The 16077-nt window shown below is 46.2% G+C and overlaps 1 protein-coding gene across 1 annotated transcript in view; it reads left to right on the top strand.

Moving 5' to 3' along the window:
• The first annotated feature begins 4970 nt into the window (after positions 1-4970).
• Positions 4971-16077, top strand: part of plod3 (procollagen-lysine, 2-oxoglutarate 5-dioxygenase 3) — a 78922-nt gene continuing 67815 nt past the window's right edge. Inside the window, exon 1 of the mRNA XM_052515579.1 lies at positions 4971-5178. Within this exon, the coding sequence (XP_052371539.1) occupies positions 5088-5178 (91 nt within the window). The 5' untranslated portion in view covers positions 4971-5087. The remainder of the gene's footprint in view (positions 5179-16077) is intronic.

Genomic DNA, 16077 nt, shown 5'->3' with positions numbered 1-16077 from the left:
ACTGAACCCAAAGTGCCAAAACTCTACAAACTGAACCCAAGATGCCATGCTCTACCAACTGAACCCAGAAAGGCCATGCTCTAAAACTGAACCCAAAGTGCCATGCTCTACCAACTGAACCCTGGCGGTGCCATGCTCTACCAACTGAACCCAAAGGTGCCATGCTCTACCAACTGAACCCAGTTGCGGTGCCATGCAGCCAACTGAACCAAAGTGCCATGCTCTACCAACTGAACCCAAGTGCCATGCTCTACCAACGGATTCACAGGGGACACTGTGATACTTAAGTATATTTTAGCAATTACATTTGCTTTTTTTACTTACGTATATTTCAAAGCAAATTCTTTTAGACTTTTACTCAAGTAAGTTTTAACTGGGTGACTTTGACTTCAGTCATTTTCATTAAGCTATCTTTTCTTTAACCTTGACATTTTGGGGATTTTTCCACCACTGCTATCTAGTAGGGTTAATGAACAGTACTACACTACTGACCGACCCTGGACACCTGCTCATCTCATTCAAAAATCATGGGTATTAACATGGAGACGGTCCCCTTTGCTGCTATAACAGCCTCCACTATTCTATTCCTATCTGTCTTTAATCTGAGCCTAGAGGAACGTTTTTGTCCTCAGGCCTGGAGGGAAGCCAAAGTCATTTCGCTACCCGATAGTGGTTCTAACAGCAGACCTATCAGCTTGCTGCCAGCTCTTAGCAAACGGTTGGAAAAAACAGTGTTTGTATCAAGGCACAAGGTGAGATCCAGATACAGACACAGGAGGCAGATGGTTGGAGTCTTACCATGTTTATTCATCCAAAAAGGGGGTTAGGCAAGAGAATGGTCGTGTTGAAGGCTGAAGGTCAAAACCAGAGTCCAATAGGCACTGAAAAGCAGATTCAAGGTCAGGGCAGGTGGGAAAGTAGTCCAGAGTCAGGCAGGAACCAAAACCAGGAAGACTATCAAATAAGAATAGAAACAGGAGTATGGGGAAAAACACGAGGTTGACTTGACAAATGAGCAAGATGAAGGGTTAAAATAGTACAGAAGACAGGAAACACAGGGATAAATACACTGGTACAGAGAGACAGGAAACACAGGGATAAAACACTGGTACAGAGAGACAAAACACAGGGATAAAAACACTGGTACAGAGAGACAGGAAACACAGGGATAAATTTTTACTGGTACAGAGAGACAGGAAACACTGGACCTAGGATAAAACACAGGGATAAAGACACTGGGGAAAACAAGCGACACCTGGAGGGGGTGGAGACAATAACGAGGACAGGTGAAACTGATCAGGTGTGACAGTACCCCTCCCTCTCTAGGGACACTACCTGGTTAAGCCCTGAACACGGACGGTGGAAGTCTGCGATGAGGGCTGGATCCAGGATGTCTCTATAAGCACCTGACATCCAGGCCGTAACCCTCCCAGTCAAAGTTACTGGAATAACCCCTGCCCACTGGTTGAACACCCAGGAGACTTGGTGAAACATAAGATATTACAGTTTTTAATGTCCACTTGGTAGGATATACTGCTTGTAGTTTTTTCCACTTTATTATCCAGTGATTGTATGTTGGCCAACAGTACTGATGACAAAGGCAGATTACCACTGTTGCCAGCAATTTATCAGGCATTCCAATACTCCTTCCGAATATCTCTGTCTCTTTCTCCTGAACATTGGGAGGAGAAATGATATAAATATTATTATTATTATTATTATATATAAATATATAAAACCTTGTCGGGTGTCTGGATTAAATCCCTCTCGTACGACTCGATAAAGAAAAATTCTTCGTCCATTTCAAGGTGAGTAATCGCAGTCCTGATGTACAGAAGCTCTTTTCGGTCATAAGAGACGGTAGCAGCGACATTATGTACACAATAAGTTACAAACAACGTGAAAAAAACAAACACAATAGCACAGTTGGTTAGGAACCCAAAACTGCAGCCATCCTCTCTGGCTCCATCTTCAGTGTTTAATGTAGGCTAAGTGTGCCTTTAAAAATACTGTTTTTTTCTTCAGATTTATTTATAAAGCCCTTAAGTACATCAGCTGATATCTCAAAGTGCTGAACAGAAATAAGCCTAAAACCCACAAACCGCAAGTAATGCAGATATAGAAGCAACAGTGGCTAGGAAAATCTACCTAGAAAGGCCAAAACCTAAAAAGTCTTTAGAGAGTTGAAAACAGCAGGTTTGGGACATAAGTACGTCCGGTGAACAGGTCAGGGTTCCATAGCTGCAGGCAGAACAGTTGAAACTGAAGCAGCAGCACATACCAGGTGGACTGGGGACAGCAAGGAGTCATCAGGCCAGGTAGTCCTGGGGCATGGTCCTGGACTAAGGTCCTCCGAACAGAGAAAGAGAAAGAATTGACATAAGCATGCTTAAATACAGAAGGACACTGGATAAGACAGACATAAGTACTGATATTTTAAATTTTACTGAATTTTACTAGGCAAGTAAGTTATTAAGAACAAATTCTTATTTTCAATGACAGCCTAGAACACTGGGTTAACTACCTGATAGGGGCAGAACACTGACATGTACTGAAACTCGGGTATTGACATAACTACTGCAACACTGACATAAGTACTGATATAACGCTAACCAAGACTGACATAAGCCACCGACACATAAACTACATGCAGCACTGAACACTGACATAGAGACAGATATAAGTACTGAGACACTGGAAGTGCCCCAGTAGGGACGGCATAAAGAGCGACGAGTACCCCGACAAGGCCAAACAGGAAGGATATAACCCCACCCACTTTACCAAAGCACAGGCCCCACACCACATAAGGGATATCTTCAACCACTGACTTAAAGGATGATTATAGCCCAAAACTCCGACACGGCACAACATAATTACTGAACACTCACATCAGTGACTCAACCCACTAAGTGACGAACACCTCCGAGGGACACGGCATGGAAGTGAACACTAACATAAGTACTGACTCACCCCTCCATAGGGACGATATGAAAGAGCACTGACAGTAAGCCAGTGGCTCAGCCTCTGTAACAGGGTTAGTACTGGCAGAGAACTCCCAGTGTCTATTAATGTTTGTGTGGACCCTGAGGAAGAGTAGCTGAACACTGACATTTGCATACAGCTAATGGAGCTAATAATCATATAAATAAAATATCAAACAGTGACATAAGTGAGAACAGAGGTACTGAAATGAGCCTGATAATGTGGTTCAAATAGTAAAAACACATGAAACAATGTCAAACATTAAGGCATGAATGGAAATCACTAATAGTACTGAACTACTTACACTGACAAACAATTATAATAAACACTGAATCATTTTGTCATTTAAGTAAAAGGGACCGTACATTTTTATGTTGTTCAGAATATATAATGCTGATTTAAATTCTTAAAACACAAAACAGTTCAGTATTTAGACACTTAAAGAGATGGAACATGACATAAGTACTGATATAAGTACTGAACACTGACATAAGTACTGATATAAGTACTGAACACTGACATAAGTACTGAACACTGACATAAGTACTGACATAAGTACTGAACACTGACATAAGTACTGATATAAGTACTGAACACTGACATAAGTACTGAACATAAGTACTGAACACTGACATAAGTACTGAACACTGACATAAGTACTGACATAAGTACTGATATAAGTACTGACATAAGTACTGACATAAGTACTGAACACTGACATAAGTACTGAACACTGACATAAGTACTGACATAAGTACTGACATAAGTACTGATATAAATACTGAACACTGACATAAGTACTGACATAAGTACTGACATAAGTACTGAACACCGACGTAAGTACTGAACACTGAAATACTTTGAGTTTGGTTACTCCAAAGGTTCTGGGCAGCGGGTTTCCACCCCAAAATTGATTTTGCAGAATGACTTTTTACAGTGTGTTTACATTTACATGTTAGTCATTTAGCAGACACTCTTATCCAGAGAGACTTACAGTTAGTGCATTTATCTTCAGATAGCTAACAGTAAAACCAACATTGGGACACCAGCTTTAGGGAGATGTCTCTCTCCCTGAGGTCAGTCAGGTCCCCTGTTGTTGAAGAACCCTTAATGCTACTCATTTAAAAAAATTATTTTACCTTTATTTAACCAGTCAGTTAAGAACAAATTCTTATTTTCAATGACGGCCTGGGAACAGTGGGTTAACTGCCTGTTCAGGGGCAGAACGACAGATTTGTACCTTGTCAGCTCAGGGGTTTGAACTTGCAACCTCCAATGCTCTAACCACTAGGCTACCCTGCCACCCCATCTAAAACACACCATTAACTATACCTAATAATATGAATAATAGTATCATTACTATTTATAACGTGAAATAATAACTGTTCTGTAAAGATTATCTTACATATTCTGCCACTTTTAAACCTCATATTGATGATTACCGACAGACACTGGCATTGTGCTGGGGATAATGAAAATGAGTGGAAAAGTGGTGGAATTTCCCTTTAACATGATTAATGTGTCTGTATCACTTGTTAATAAATGTGATTGAATTCGTTCCTATCAATGGAACCGACTAGAGTATGTTACAGTAGATTATAATGACACATTAAAGCTTCCTAACTAAACACTATATTACCATCTACTAACATAACTAAACGTGAGCTATGAACTAACATGGTTTACTGGGGGGTGTCAAGAGAGAGAGTCTCTCCCATCCTCTCCTCCCCCTCTTCTGTCTGGGCCAGGAATTCCAACGACGTGGCAGAGAGATTCACATTTCTCTTCATTTCAAGAACTTTCTGTGGCCGCAGGGGCAGGAAAATCACCGCTTCTAACTTCCATCTGTCCGGCTCCCATTGGTCCACACTCGGTCCGTCTGGTGCTCTGATTGGGTGTCGTCCCTTCGATCACTCCTCTGCTGTTTCTCATTGCTCGAACCCGGTTGAAAGGGGCGGGGTGACGGTATGTTGACAGAATATTCCTACTGCGCAGGGCGAATCATCTTCGTTACTAAAAGAGAGAGAGAGAGAGAGAGGGAGACATATTATATGCTGTAGTCTACAGTAGCCAAATTACACCCGGAAAGTCTCACCACCAAGGCCATGGAGTCGAGTTGGATCGCCGTGGTCTGTGTGCTCCTACTCGGTTTGATGCAGAGCAGCCTCGGAGCGGAGCAGCGGGTCATCCCTCCAGGTAAACCCGCTCTAGGAGCCCCCGTTTCCGTCCAACACAGCCCACTCACACCGCTAGCTGGAACTCCGTTAGCTAAATGTAGCGATCCAGTAATGTTGACTTTATCTGATAGTGACGGTGGTGAATCGGGTCAGCAAGTAGCGGGGACCATGTATCAGACCCTGCATGTATAACTCTAACCGGCCGGGTAGGCATGGCCCGGGGTTAGGAGGGCCAGCCGGGGAGGCAGGGACCGGGGTAAGGAGGGCCAGCCGGGGAGGCAGGGCCCGGGGTTAGGAGGGCCAGCCGGGGAGGCAGGGACCGGGGTAAGGAGGGCCAGCCGGGTAGGCAGGGACCGGGGTTAGGAGGGCCGGCCGGGTAGGCAGGGACCGGGGTTAGGAGGGCCGGCCGGGTAGGCAGGGACCGGGGTTAGGAGGGCCGGCCGGGTAGGCAGGGACCGGGGTTAGGAGGGCCGGCCGGGTAGGCAGGGACCGGGGCTAGGAGGGCCGGCCGGGTAGGCAGGGACCGGGGTTAGGAGGGCCGGCAGGGTAGGCAGGGACCGGGGTTAGGAGGGCCGGCCGGGTAGGCAGGGACCGGGGTTAGGAGGGCCGGCCGGGTAGGCAGGGACCGGGGTTAGGAGGGCCGGCCGGGTAGGCAGGGACCGGGGTTAGGAAGGCCGGCCGGGTAGGCAGGGACCGGGGTTAGGAGGGCCAGCTATGTAGTGGCGGCAGATAGCGGGGAACTTCAGGGTAATGTCGTGGTGGTAGGAATAGGGGTCGCTAGTTGTTATTATGGGTATTATGGTAAGGGTCAAACTGGTCTCAGAGCAAAACGTACTGCCAATGTAATAGCTGTTGGACAAAAAAAATACCATTTATAGTATTTTACGAATTGCAATTGGTACAATATGAAACAAATTTGCAATACGTACAATATATGATTGATTTCAATGTGTTGTGGCTAATGTTAGCTAGGTGGCTAGGCCCTAGGTTAAGGGTTAGGTTAAACAGTTAAGATTAGAGGAAGGGTTAGCTAACATGCTAAGTAGCTAAAAGTAGATGAGATGAAAACACGCAACCTTAGGGGTTGCTAGATGTTAGAGTTATTCTCCACACCAACCACCCTCCTTTCGGGTTTGCAGTAACCTACTGTCTTATTGGATGTAATATATCATACTAAACGGGTCAAAATGTAACCTACTGTCTTATTGGACGTAATATATCATACCCGACGGGTCAAAATGTAACCTACTGTCTTATTGGACGTAATATATCATACCAGACGGGTCAAAATGTAACCTACTGTCTTATTGGACGTAATATATCATACCCGACGGGTCAAAATGTAACCTACTGTCTTATTGGACGTAATATATCATACCAGACGGGTCAAAATGTAACCTACTGTCTTACTGGATGTAATATATCATACCAGACGGGTCAAAATGTAACCTACTGTCTTATTGGATGTAATATATCATACCCGACGGGTCAAAATGTAACCTACTGTCTTATTGGACGTAATATATCATACTCGATGGGTCAAAATGTAACCTACTGTCTTATTGGACGTAATATATCATACCCGATGGGTCAAAATGTAACCTACTGTCTTATTGGATGTAATATATCATACTAAACGGGTCAAAATGTAACCTACTGTCTTATTGGACGTAATATATCATACCAGACGGGTCAAAATGTAACCTACTGTCTTACTGGACGTAATATATCATACCAGACGGGTCAAAATGTAACCTACTGTCTTATTGGACGTAATATATCATACCAGACGGGTCAAAATGTAACCTACTGTCTTATTGGAAGTAATATATCATACCCGATGGGTCAAAATGTAACCTACTGTCTTATTGGAAGTAATATATCATACCCGATGGGTCAAAATGTAACCTACTGTCTTATTGGACGTAATATATCATACTCGATGGGTCAAAATGTAACCTACTGTCTTATTGGACGTAATATATCATACCCGATGGGTCAAAATGTAACCTACTGTCTTATTGGACGTAATATATCATACCAGACGGGTCAAAATGTAACCTACTGTCTCATTGGACGTAATATATCATACCCGATGGGTCAAAATGTAACCTACTGTCTTATTGGATGTAATATATCATACTAAACGGGTCAAAATGTAACCTACTGTCTTATTGGACGTAATATATCATACCAGACGGGTCAAAATGTAACCTACTGTCTCATTGGACGTAATATATCATACCCGATGGGTCAAAATGTAACCTACTGTCTTATTGGATGTAATATATCATACTAAACGGGTCAAAATGTAACCTACTGTCTTATTGGACGTAATATATCATACCAGACGGGTCAAAATGTAACCTACTGTCTTATTGGACGTAATATATCATACTCAATGGGTCAAAATGTAACCTACTGTCTTATTGGACGTAATATATCATACCCGATGGGTCAAAATGTAACCTACTGTCTTATTGGATGTAATATATCATACTAAACGGGTCAAAATGTAACCTACTGTCTTATTGGACGTAATATATCATACTCAACGGGTCAAAATGTAACCTACTGTCTTATTGGACGTAATATATCATACCAGACGGGTCAAAATGTAACCTACTGTCTTATTGGATGTAATATATCATACTCAACGGGTCAAAATGTAACCTACTGTCTTATTGGACGTAATATATCATACTCAACGGGTCAAAATGTAACCTACTGTCTCATTGGACGTAATATATCATACTCGACGGGTCAAAATGTAACCTACTGTCTTATTGGACGTAATATATCATACCAGACGGGTCAAAATGTAACCTACTGTCTTATTGGATGTAATATATCATACCAGACGGGTCAAAATGTAACCTACTGTCTTATTGGACGTAATATATCATACCAGACGGGTCAAAATGTAACCTACTATCTTATTGGACGTAATATATCATACCCGATGGGTCAAAATGTAACCTACTGTCTTATTGGATGTAATATATCATACCCGACGGGTCAAAATGTAACCTACTGTCTTATTGGACGTAATATATCATACTAAACGGGTCAATATGTAACCTACTGTCTTATTGGACGTAATATATCATACCAGACGGGTCAAAATGTAACCTACTGTCTTATTGGACGTAATATATCATACTAAACGGGTCAATATGTAACCTACTGTCTTATTGGACGTAATATATCATACCCGACGGGTCAAAATGTAACCTACTGTCTTATTGGACGTAATATATCATACTAAACGGGTCAAAATGTAACCTACTGTCTTATTGGACGTAATATATCATACTTTACGTTAGGTTACATTTTGACCCGTCGAGTAACGTCCTAAATTGAGTGGCACTGATGTTAGTAAAATATAATATTGTAACGACTCGGCATAGTCGATAGCGCACCGGACTTCGGGCTAGAAGGTCGAAGGTTCGAGACCTGCTCTCTGCTGGTTCATGACAACACGTTTTGCTCTAGTTACAGAAGTACCGGTATCCCCTGTATACAGCCTCATTATTGTTATTTTATTGTATAACTTTTTTGTTTGTTTTTAACTTTAGTTTATTTAGTAAATATTTTGTTAACTGTATTTCTTGAACTGCATTGTTTGTTGTGGGCTTGTAAGTAAGCATTTCATGGTAAGGTTGTATTCTGTTGTATTCAGCGCATGTGACTAATAAGATTTGATGTGTGATGTTTGGTCCAAGGAGGCCTTCAGCAGCTGGATGTGTTGACACAACCAAAGATGGGCCGAGGATAGAGATACACTACCGTTCAAAAGTTTGGGGTCACTTAGAAATGTCCTTGCGACTCCGGGATGCTGCCCTTCTAGGCAGAGTTGCCAAGAAAACGCAATATCTCAGACTGGCCAATAAAAATAAAAGATTAAGATGAGCAAAAGAACACAGACACTGGACCATCCTGGAGTCGCCTCTTCACTGTTGACGTTGCGAGTGGTATTATGCGGGTACTATTTAATGAAGCTGCCAGTTGAGGACTTATGAGGCGTCTGTTTCTTAAACTAGACACACTAATGTACTTGTCCACTTGCTCAGTTGTGCACCGGGGCCTCCCACTCCTCTTTCTATTCTGGTTAGAGAGTTTGTGCTGTTCTGTGAAGGGAGTAGTACACATCGTTGTACAAGATCTTGACTGTCTTGGCAATTTTCTCGCATGGCATAGCCTTCATTTCTCAGAACAAGAATAGACTGATGAATTTCGGAAGAAAGGTCTTTGTTTCTGGCCATTTTGAGCCTGTAATCGAACCCACAAATGCTGATGCTCCAGATACTCAACTAGTCTAAAGGAGGTCAGTTTTATTGCTTCTTTAATCAGAACGACAGTTTTCAGCTGTGCTAACATAATTGCAAAAGTGTTTTCTAATGATCAATTAGCCTTTTAAAATGATAAACTTGGATTAGTTAACACAATGTGCCATTGGAACACAGGAGTGATGGTTGCTGATAATGGGCCTCTGTACGCCTATGTAGATATACCATTAAAAATCAGCTGTTTCCAGCAACAACAGTCATTTACAACATTAAACATGAACAATGTCTACTGTATATCTGATCAATTTGATGTTATTTTAATGGACCAAAAAATGTGTTTTTCTTTAAAAAAACAAGGACATTTCTAAGTGACCCCAAACTTGAACAGTAGTGTAGATGGGTGCTAGGAGCAGAAGCTAAGAGCTAGAAGCTCTTGAAATTAGAAGCTAGGAGCAGAAGCTAAAAGCTAGGAGCTAGAAGCTCTTGAAGTTAGAAGCTAGGCGCTAGAAGTTAGAAGCTAGAAGCTAGGCGCTAGGAGCTAGAAGCTCTTGAAATTAGAAGCTAGGAGCTAGAAGCTCTTGAAATTAGAAGCTAGGAGCTAGAAGCTAGGAGCTAGAAGCTCTTGAAATTAGAAGCTAGGAGCAGAAGCTAAAAGCTAGGAGCTAGAAGCTCTTGAAATTAGAAGCTAGGCGCTAGGAGCTAGCAGCTAGAAGCTCTTGAAATTAGAAGCTAGGAGCTAGAAGCTAGGAGCTCTTGAAATTAGGAGCTAGAAGCTAGGAGCTCTTGAAATTAGGAGCTAGAAGCTAGGAACTCTTGAAATTAGAAGCTCGAAGCTAGGAGCCAGAAGCTCTTGAAAGTAGAAGCTAGGAGCTAGAAGCTATGAGCTAGGAGCTCTTGAAATTAGAAGCTAGGAGCTAGGAGCTCTTGGAATTAGAAATTAGAAGCTAGGAGCTAGGAGCTCTTGAAATTAGAAGCTAGGAGCTAGAAGCTAGGAGCTAGGAGCTCTTGAAATTAGAAGCTCGAAGCTAGAAGCTAGGAGCCAGAAGCTCTTGAAATTAGAAGCTAGGAGCTAGAAGCTAGGAGCTAGGAGCTCTTGAAATTAGAAGCTAGGAGCTAGAAGCTAGGAGCTAGGAGCTCTTGAAATTAGAAGCTCGAAGCTAGAAGTTAGGAGCCAGAAGCTCTTGAAAGTAGAAGCTAGGAGCTAGAAGCTAGGAGCTAGGAGCTCTTGAAATTAGAAGCTAGGAGCTAGGAGCTCTTGGAATTAGAAATTAGAAGCTAGGAGCTAGAAGCTAGGAGCTCTTGAAATTAGAAGCTAGGAGCTCTTGAAATTAGAAGCTAGGAGCTCTTGAAATTAGAAGCTAGGAGCGCTTGAAATTAGAAGCTCGGAGCTCTTGAAATTAGAAGCTAGTAGCTATGTGCTGTATTATAGTATTGGTGCTGTGTGTTGTTAACATAAACTACTCTTAGTAAACTGTCATGATGATACCATCATAACTAGCTAACATTAGTACACAGCGTTCCAGTTTGAAACTGGGTCTGTTTGATGTAACTGTGTTACTTCGCATGTTACTGAGAGTCAATCATCACTAGGAGACAACTCAGCTGATGTGGAGAGAGAGGTGTTAAAGAACCTTCTGCACCCCCTAACCCCCCCACACACACGCTACTCCATGTCTCTTAGCACATACAGCAGCATATGGAGGCTACGTGTGGAATATACTCTGACCAGCCGGCTGGAGAGACAAGGGAGGGTTTGTGATTCCCACCTTCCTGCCCTCTCTCCTCTCCCCCTTCTTAACCCCTTTCCTCCTCCTCTCTCCTCTCCCCCTTCTTAACCCCTTTCCTCCTCCTCTCTCCTCTCCCCCTTCTTATCCCCTTTCCTCCTCCTCTCTCCTCTCCCCCTTCTTATCCCCTTTCCTCCTCCTCTCTCCTCTCCCCCTTCTTATCCCCTTTCCTCCTCCTCTCTCCCCTTCACCCCCTCTCTCCCCTTCACCCCTTTCCTCCTCCTCTCTCCCTTCACCCCCTCTCTCTCACCCCTTTCCTCCTCCTCTCTCCCTTCTTATCCCCTTTCCTCTCTCCTCTCCCCCTTCTTATCCCCTTTCCTCCTCCTCTCCCCCTTCTTATCCCCTTTCCTCTCTCCTCTCCCCCTTCTTATCCCCTTTCCTCTCTCCTCTCCCCCTTCTTATCCCCTTTCCTCTCTCCTCTCCCCCTTCTTATCCCCTTTCCTCTCTCCTCTCCCCCTTCTTATCCCCTTTCCTCTCCTCCTCTCCCCCTTCTTATCCCCTTCCTCCTCCTCTCCCTCTCCCCTTCTTATCCCCCTTTCCTCCCTCCTCTCCCCTCTTATCCCCTTTCCTCTCTCCTCTCCCCCTTCTTATCCCTCTTTCCTCCTCCTCTCCCCTTCTTATCCCCTTTCCTCTCTCCTCTCCCCTTATTATCCCCTGAGGGGGCTCCTCTCCCCTTCTTATCCCCTTTCCTCTCTCCTCTCTCCCCTTCTTATCCCCTTTCCTCTCTCCTCTCCCCCTTCTTATCCCCTTTCCTCCTTCCTCCCCCCCTTCTTATCCCCTTTCCTCTCTCCTCTCCCCTTCTTATCCCCTTTCCTCCTCCTCTCCCCCTTCTTATCCCCTTTCCTCTCTCCTCTCCCCCTTCTTATCCCCTTTCCTCCTCCTCTCCCCCCTCTCTCTCCCCTTTCCTCCTCCTCTCTCCCCTTCACCCCCCCCCTCTCTCACCCCTTTCCTCCCCCTCTCCTCCTCTTTTCCTCCCTGAGGAAATGCAGGGGAAATCCATTCCCAGTCCTAGAAAGAGTAAATATATTATGGCTCTGGATGGAAAGAGTCAGTCAGCCTTAGTCAACAGCTGGATCTTCTGTGGGGCCGGGGGGGTTAGCCTAGTCGTCTGAGGGGGGTTAGCCTAGTCGTCTGAGGGGGGTTAGCTTAGTCGTCTGAGGGGGGTTAGCCTAGTCGTCTGAGGGGGGTTAGCCTAGTCGTCTGAGGGGGGTTAGCCTAGTCGTCTGAGGGGGGTTAGCCTAGTCGTCTGAGGGGGTTAGCCTAGTCGTCTGAGGGGGTTAGCCTAGTCGTCTGAGGGGGGTTAGCCTAGTCGTCTGATGGGGGTTAGCCTAGTCGTCTGAGGGGGTTAGCTTAGTCGTCTGAGGGGTTAGCCTAGTCGTCTGAGGGGGGTTAGCCTAGTCGTCTGAGGGGGGTTAGCCTAGTCGTCTGAGGGGGGCTAGCCTAGTCGTCTGAGGGGGGTTAGCCTAGTCGTCTGAGGGGGGTTAGCTTAGTCGTCTGAGGGGGGTTAGCCTAGTCGTCTGAGGGGGGTAGCCTAGTCGTCTGAGGGGGGTTAGCCTAGTCGTCTGAGGGGGGTTAGCCTAGTCGTCTGAGGGGGGTTAGCCTAGTCGTCTGAGGGGGTTAGCCTAGTCGTCTGAGGGGGGTTAGCCTAGTCGTCTGAGGGGGGTTAGCCTAGTCGTCTGGGTGGGGTTAGCCTAGTCGTCTGGGTGGGGTGGGGGGTTAGCCTAGTCGTCTGAGGGGTTAGCTTAGTCGTCTGAGGGGGTTAGCCTAGTCGTCTGAGGGGGGTTAGCCTAGTCGTCTGAGGGGTTAGCCTAGTCGTCTGAGGGGTTAGCCTAGTCGTCTGAGGGGGTTAGCCTAGTCGTCTGAGGGGGTTAGCCTAGTCGTCTGAGGGGGTTAGCCTAGTCGTCTGAGGGGGTTAGCCTAGTCGTCTGAGGGGGGGGTTAGCCTAGTCGTCTGAGGGGGTTAGCCTAGTCGTCTGAGGGGGTTAGCCTAGTCGTCTGAGGGGGTTAGCCTAGTCGTCTGAGGGGGTTAGCCTAGTCGTCTGAGGGGGTTAGCCTAGTCGTCTGAGGGGGTTAGCCTAGTCGTCTGAGGGGGCTAGCCTAGTCGTCTGAGGGGGTTAGCCTAGTCGTCTGAGGGGGTTAGCCTAGTCGTCTGAGGGGGCTAGCCTAGTCGTCTGAGGGGGCTAGCCTAGTCGTCTGAGGGGGGCTAGCCTAGTCGTCTGAGGGGGGTTAGCCTAGTCGTCTGAGGGGGTTAGCCTAGTCGTCTGAGGGGTTAGCCTAGTCGTCTGGGTGGGGTGGGGGGTTAGCCTAGTCGTCTGAGGGGTTAGCTTAGTCGTCTGAGGGGGTTAGCCTAGTCGTCTGGGTGGGGTGGGGGGTTAGCCTAGTCGTCTGAGGGGGTTAGCCTAGTCGTCTGAGGGGGTTAGCCTAGTCGTCTGAGGGGGGTTAGCCTAGTCGTCTGAGGGGGGTTAGCTTAGTCGTCTCAGGGGGTTAGCCTAGTCGCCTGAGGGGGTTAGCCTAGTCGTCTGAGGGGGTTAGCCTAGTCGTCTGAGGGGGTTAGCCTAGTCGCCTGAGGGGGGTTAGCTTAGTCGCCTGAGGGGGTTAGCCTAGTCGCCTGAGGGGGTTAGCTTAGTCGCCTGAGGGGGTTAGCCTAGTCGTCTGGGGGGTGGGGTGGGGGGGTTAGCCTAGTCGTCTGAGGGGGTTAGCTTAGTCTGGGTGAGGGGGGGTTAGCTTAGTCGTCTGAGGGGGTTAGCTTAGTCGTCTGAGGGGGTTAGCCTAGTCGTCTGAGGGGGTTAGCTTAGTCGTCTGAGGGGGTTAGCTTAGTCGTCTGAGGGGGTTAGCCTAGTCGTCTGAGGGGGTTAGCTTAGTCGTCTGAGGGGGTTAGCCTAGTCGTCTGAGGGGGTTAGCCTAGTCGTCTGAGGGGGTTAGCCTAGTCGCCTGAGGGGGTTAGCCTAGTCGTCTGAGGGGGTTAGCCTATTCATCTGAGGGGGGTTAGCCTAGTCGTCTGGGGGGTTAGCCTAGTCGTCTGGGGGTTAGCCTAGTCGTCTGGGTGGGGGGAGGGGTTAGCCTAGTCGTCTGGGTGGGTTAGCCTAGTCGTCTGAGGGGGTTAGCCTAGTCGTCTGAGGGGGTGGGGGGTTAGCTTAGTCGTCTGAGGGGGTTAGCCTAGTCGTCTGAGGGGGTTAGCCTAGTCGTCTGGGTGGGGGAGTTAGCCTAGCCGTCTGAGGGGGTTAGCCTAGTCGTCTCTGGGTGGGGGAGTTAGCCTAGTCGTCTGAGGGGGTTAGCCTAGTCGTCTGAGGGGTTAGCCAAGTCGTCTGGGGGTTAGCCTAGTCGCCTGGGGGGTTAGCCTAGTCGTCTGGGGGTTAGCCTAGTCTTCTGGGTGGGGGGTTTAGCCTAGTCGTCTGGGGGGTAGTTTTGTCTTGTCATCGGGGGGTTAGTGTCGTATGGTCATCGGGGGTTAGTTTGGTCTTGTCATCGGGGGTTAGTGTCGTATGGTCATCGGGGGTTAGTTTGGTCTTGTCATCGGGGGGTTAGTTTTGTCTAGTCCTTGGGGGTTAGTGTCGTCTGGTCATCGGGGGTTAGTTTGGTCTTGTCATCGGGGGGTTAGTTTTGTCTAGTCCTGGTCATCGGGGGTTTAGTTTGGTCTTGTCATCGGGGGGTTAGTTTTGTCTTGTCATCGGGGGGTTAGTTTTGTCTAGTCATTTGGTCTTGTCATCGGGGGTTAGTTTTGTCTAGTCCTTGGGGGGGTTAGTGTCGTCTGGTCATCGGGGGGGTTAGTTTGGTCTTGTCATCGGGGGGGGGTTAGTTTTGTCTAGTCCTTGTGTGTGTATGTGTTGTAACACAGTGATGTACAAATAGTTAACGTACCAAAGGACAATAAATCAACATAAATATGGGTTGTATTTACAACGGTGTTTGTTCTTCACTGGTTGCCCTTTTCTAGTGGCAACAGGTCACAAATCTTGCTGCTGTGATAAAACACTGGTATTTCACCCAGTAGATATGTGAGTTTATCAAGATCAGGTCTGTTTTCTAATTCTTTGTGTATCTGTGTAATCTGAGGGAAATATGTCTCTCTAATATGGTCATACATTGGGCAGGAGGTTAGGAAGTGCAGCTCAGTTTCCACCTCATTTTGTGGGCAGTGAGCACATAGCCTGTCTTCTCTTGAGAGCCATGTCTGCCTACGGCGGCCTTTCTCAATAGCAAGGCTATGCTCACTGAGTCTGTACATAGTCAAAGATTTCCTTAAATTTGGGTCAGCCACAGTGGTCAGGTATTCTGCCACTGTGTACTCTCTGTTTACATTTACATTTATTCATTTGTACTCATTTAGGGTCAGTCACAGTGGTCTTATTCTGCCACTGCGTACTCTCAAATTAGGGTCAGTCACAGTGGTCAGGTATTCTGCCACTGTGTACTCTGTTTAGGGTCAGTCACAGTGCTCAGGTATTCTGCCACTGTGTACTCTCTGTATAGGGTCAGTCACAGTGGTCAGGTATTCTGCCACTGTGTACTCTCTGTGTAGGGTCAGTCACAGTGGTCAGGTATTCTGCCACTGTGTACTCTCTGTGTAGGGTCAGTCACAGTGGTCAGGTATTCTGCCACTGTGTACTCTCTGTTTAGGGTCAGTCACAGTGGTCAGGTATTCTGCCACTGTGTACTCTCTGTTTAGGGTCAGTCACAGTGGTCAGGTATTCTGCCACTGTGTACTCTCTGTTTAGGGACAAATAGCATTCTAGTTTTCTGTTTTTTGTTCAATTCTTTCGAATGTTTCAAGTAATTATCTTACTGTTTTCTCATGATTTGGTCTAATTGTGTTGCTTTTCCCCCTCTCTCCCCCTCTCCCCCTCCC

This window comes from Oncorhynchus keta, unplaced genomic scaffold (assembly GCF_023373465.1).
Source record: "Oncorhynchus keta strain PuntledgeMale-10-30-2019 unplaced genomic scaffold, Oket_V2 Un_scaffold_2955_pilon_pilon, whole genome shotgun sequence".
NCBI classification, from domain to species: Eukaryota; Metazoa; Chordata; class Actinopteri; order Salmoniformes; family Salmonidae; genus Oncorhynchus; species Oncorhynchus keta.
This window is presented reverse-complemented; position numbering and strand designations above follow the sequence as displayed.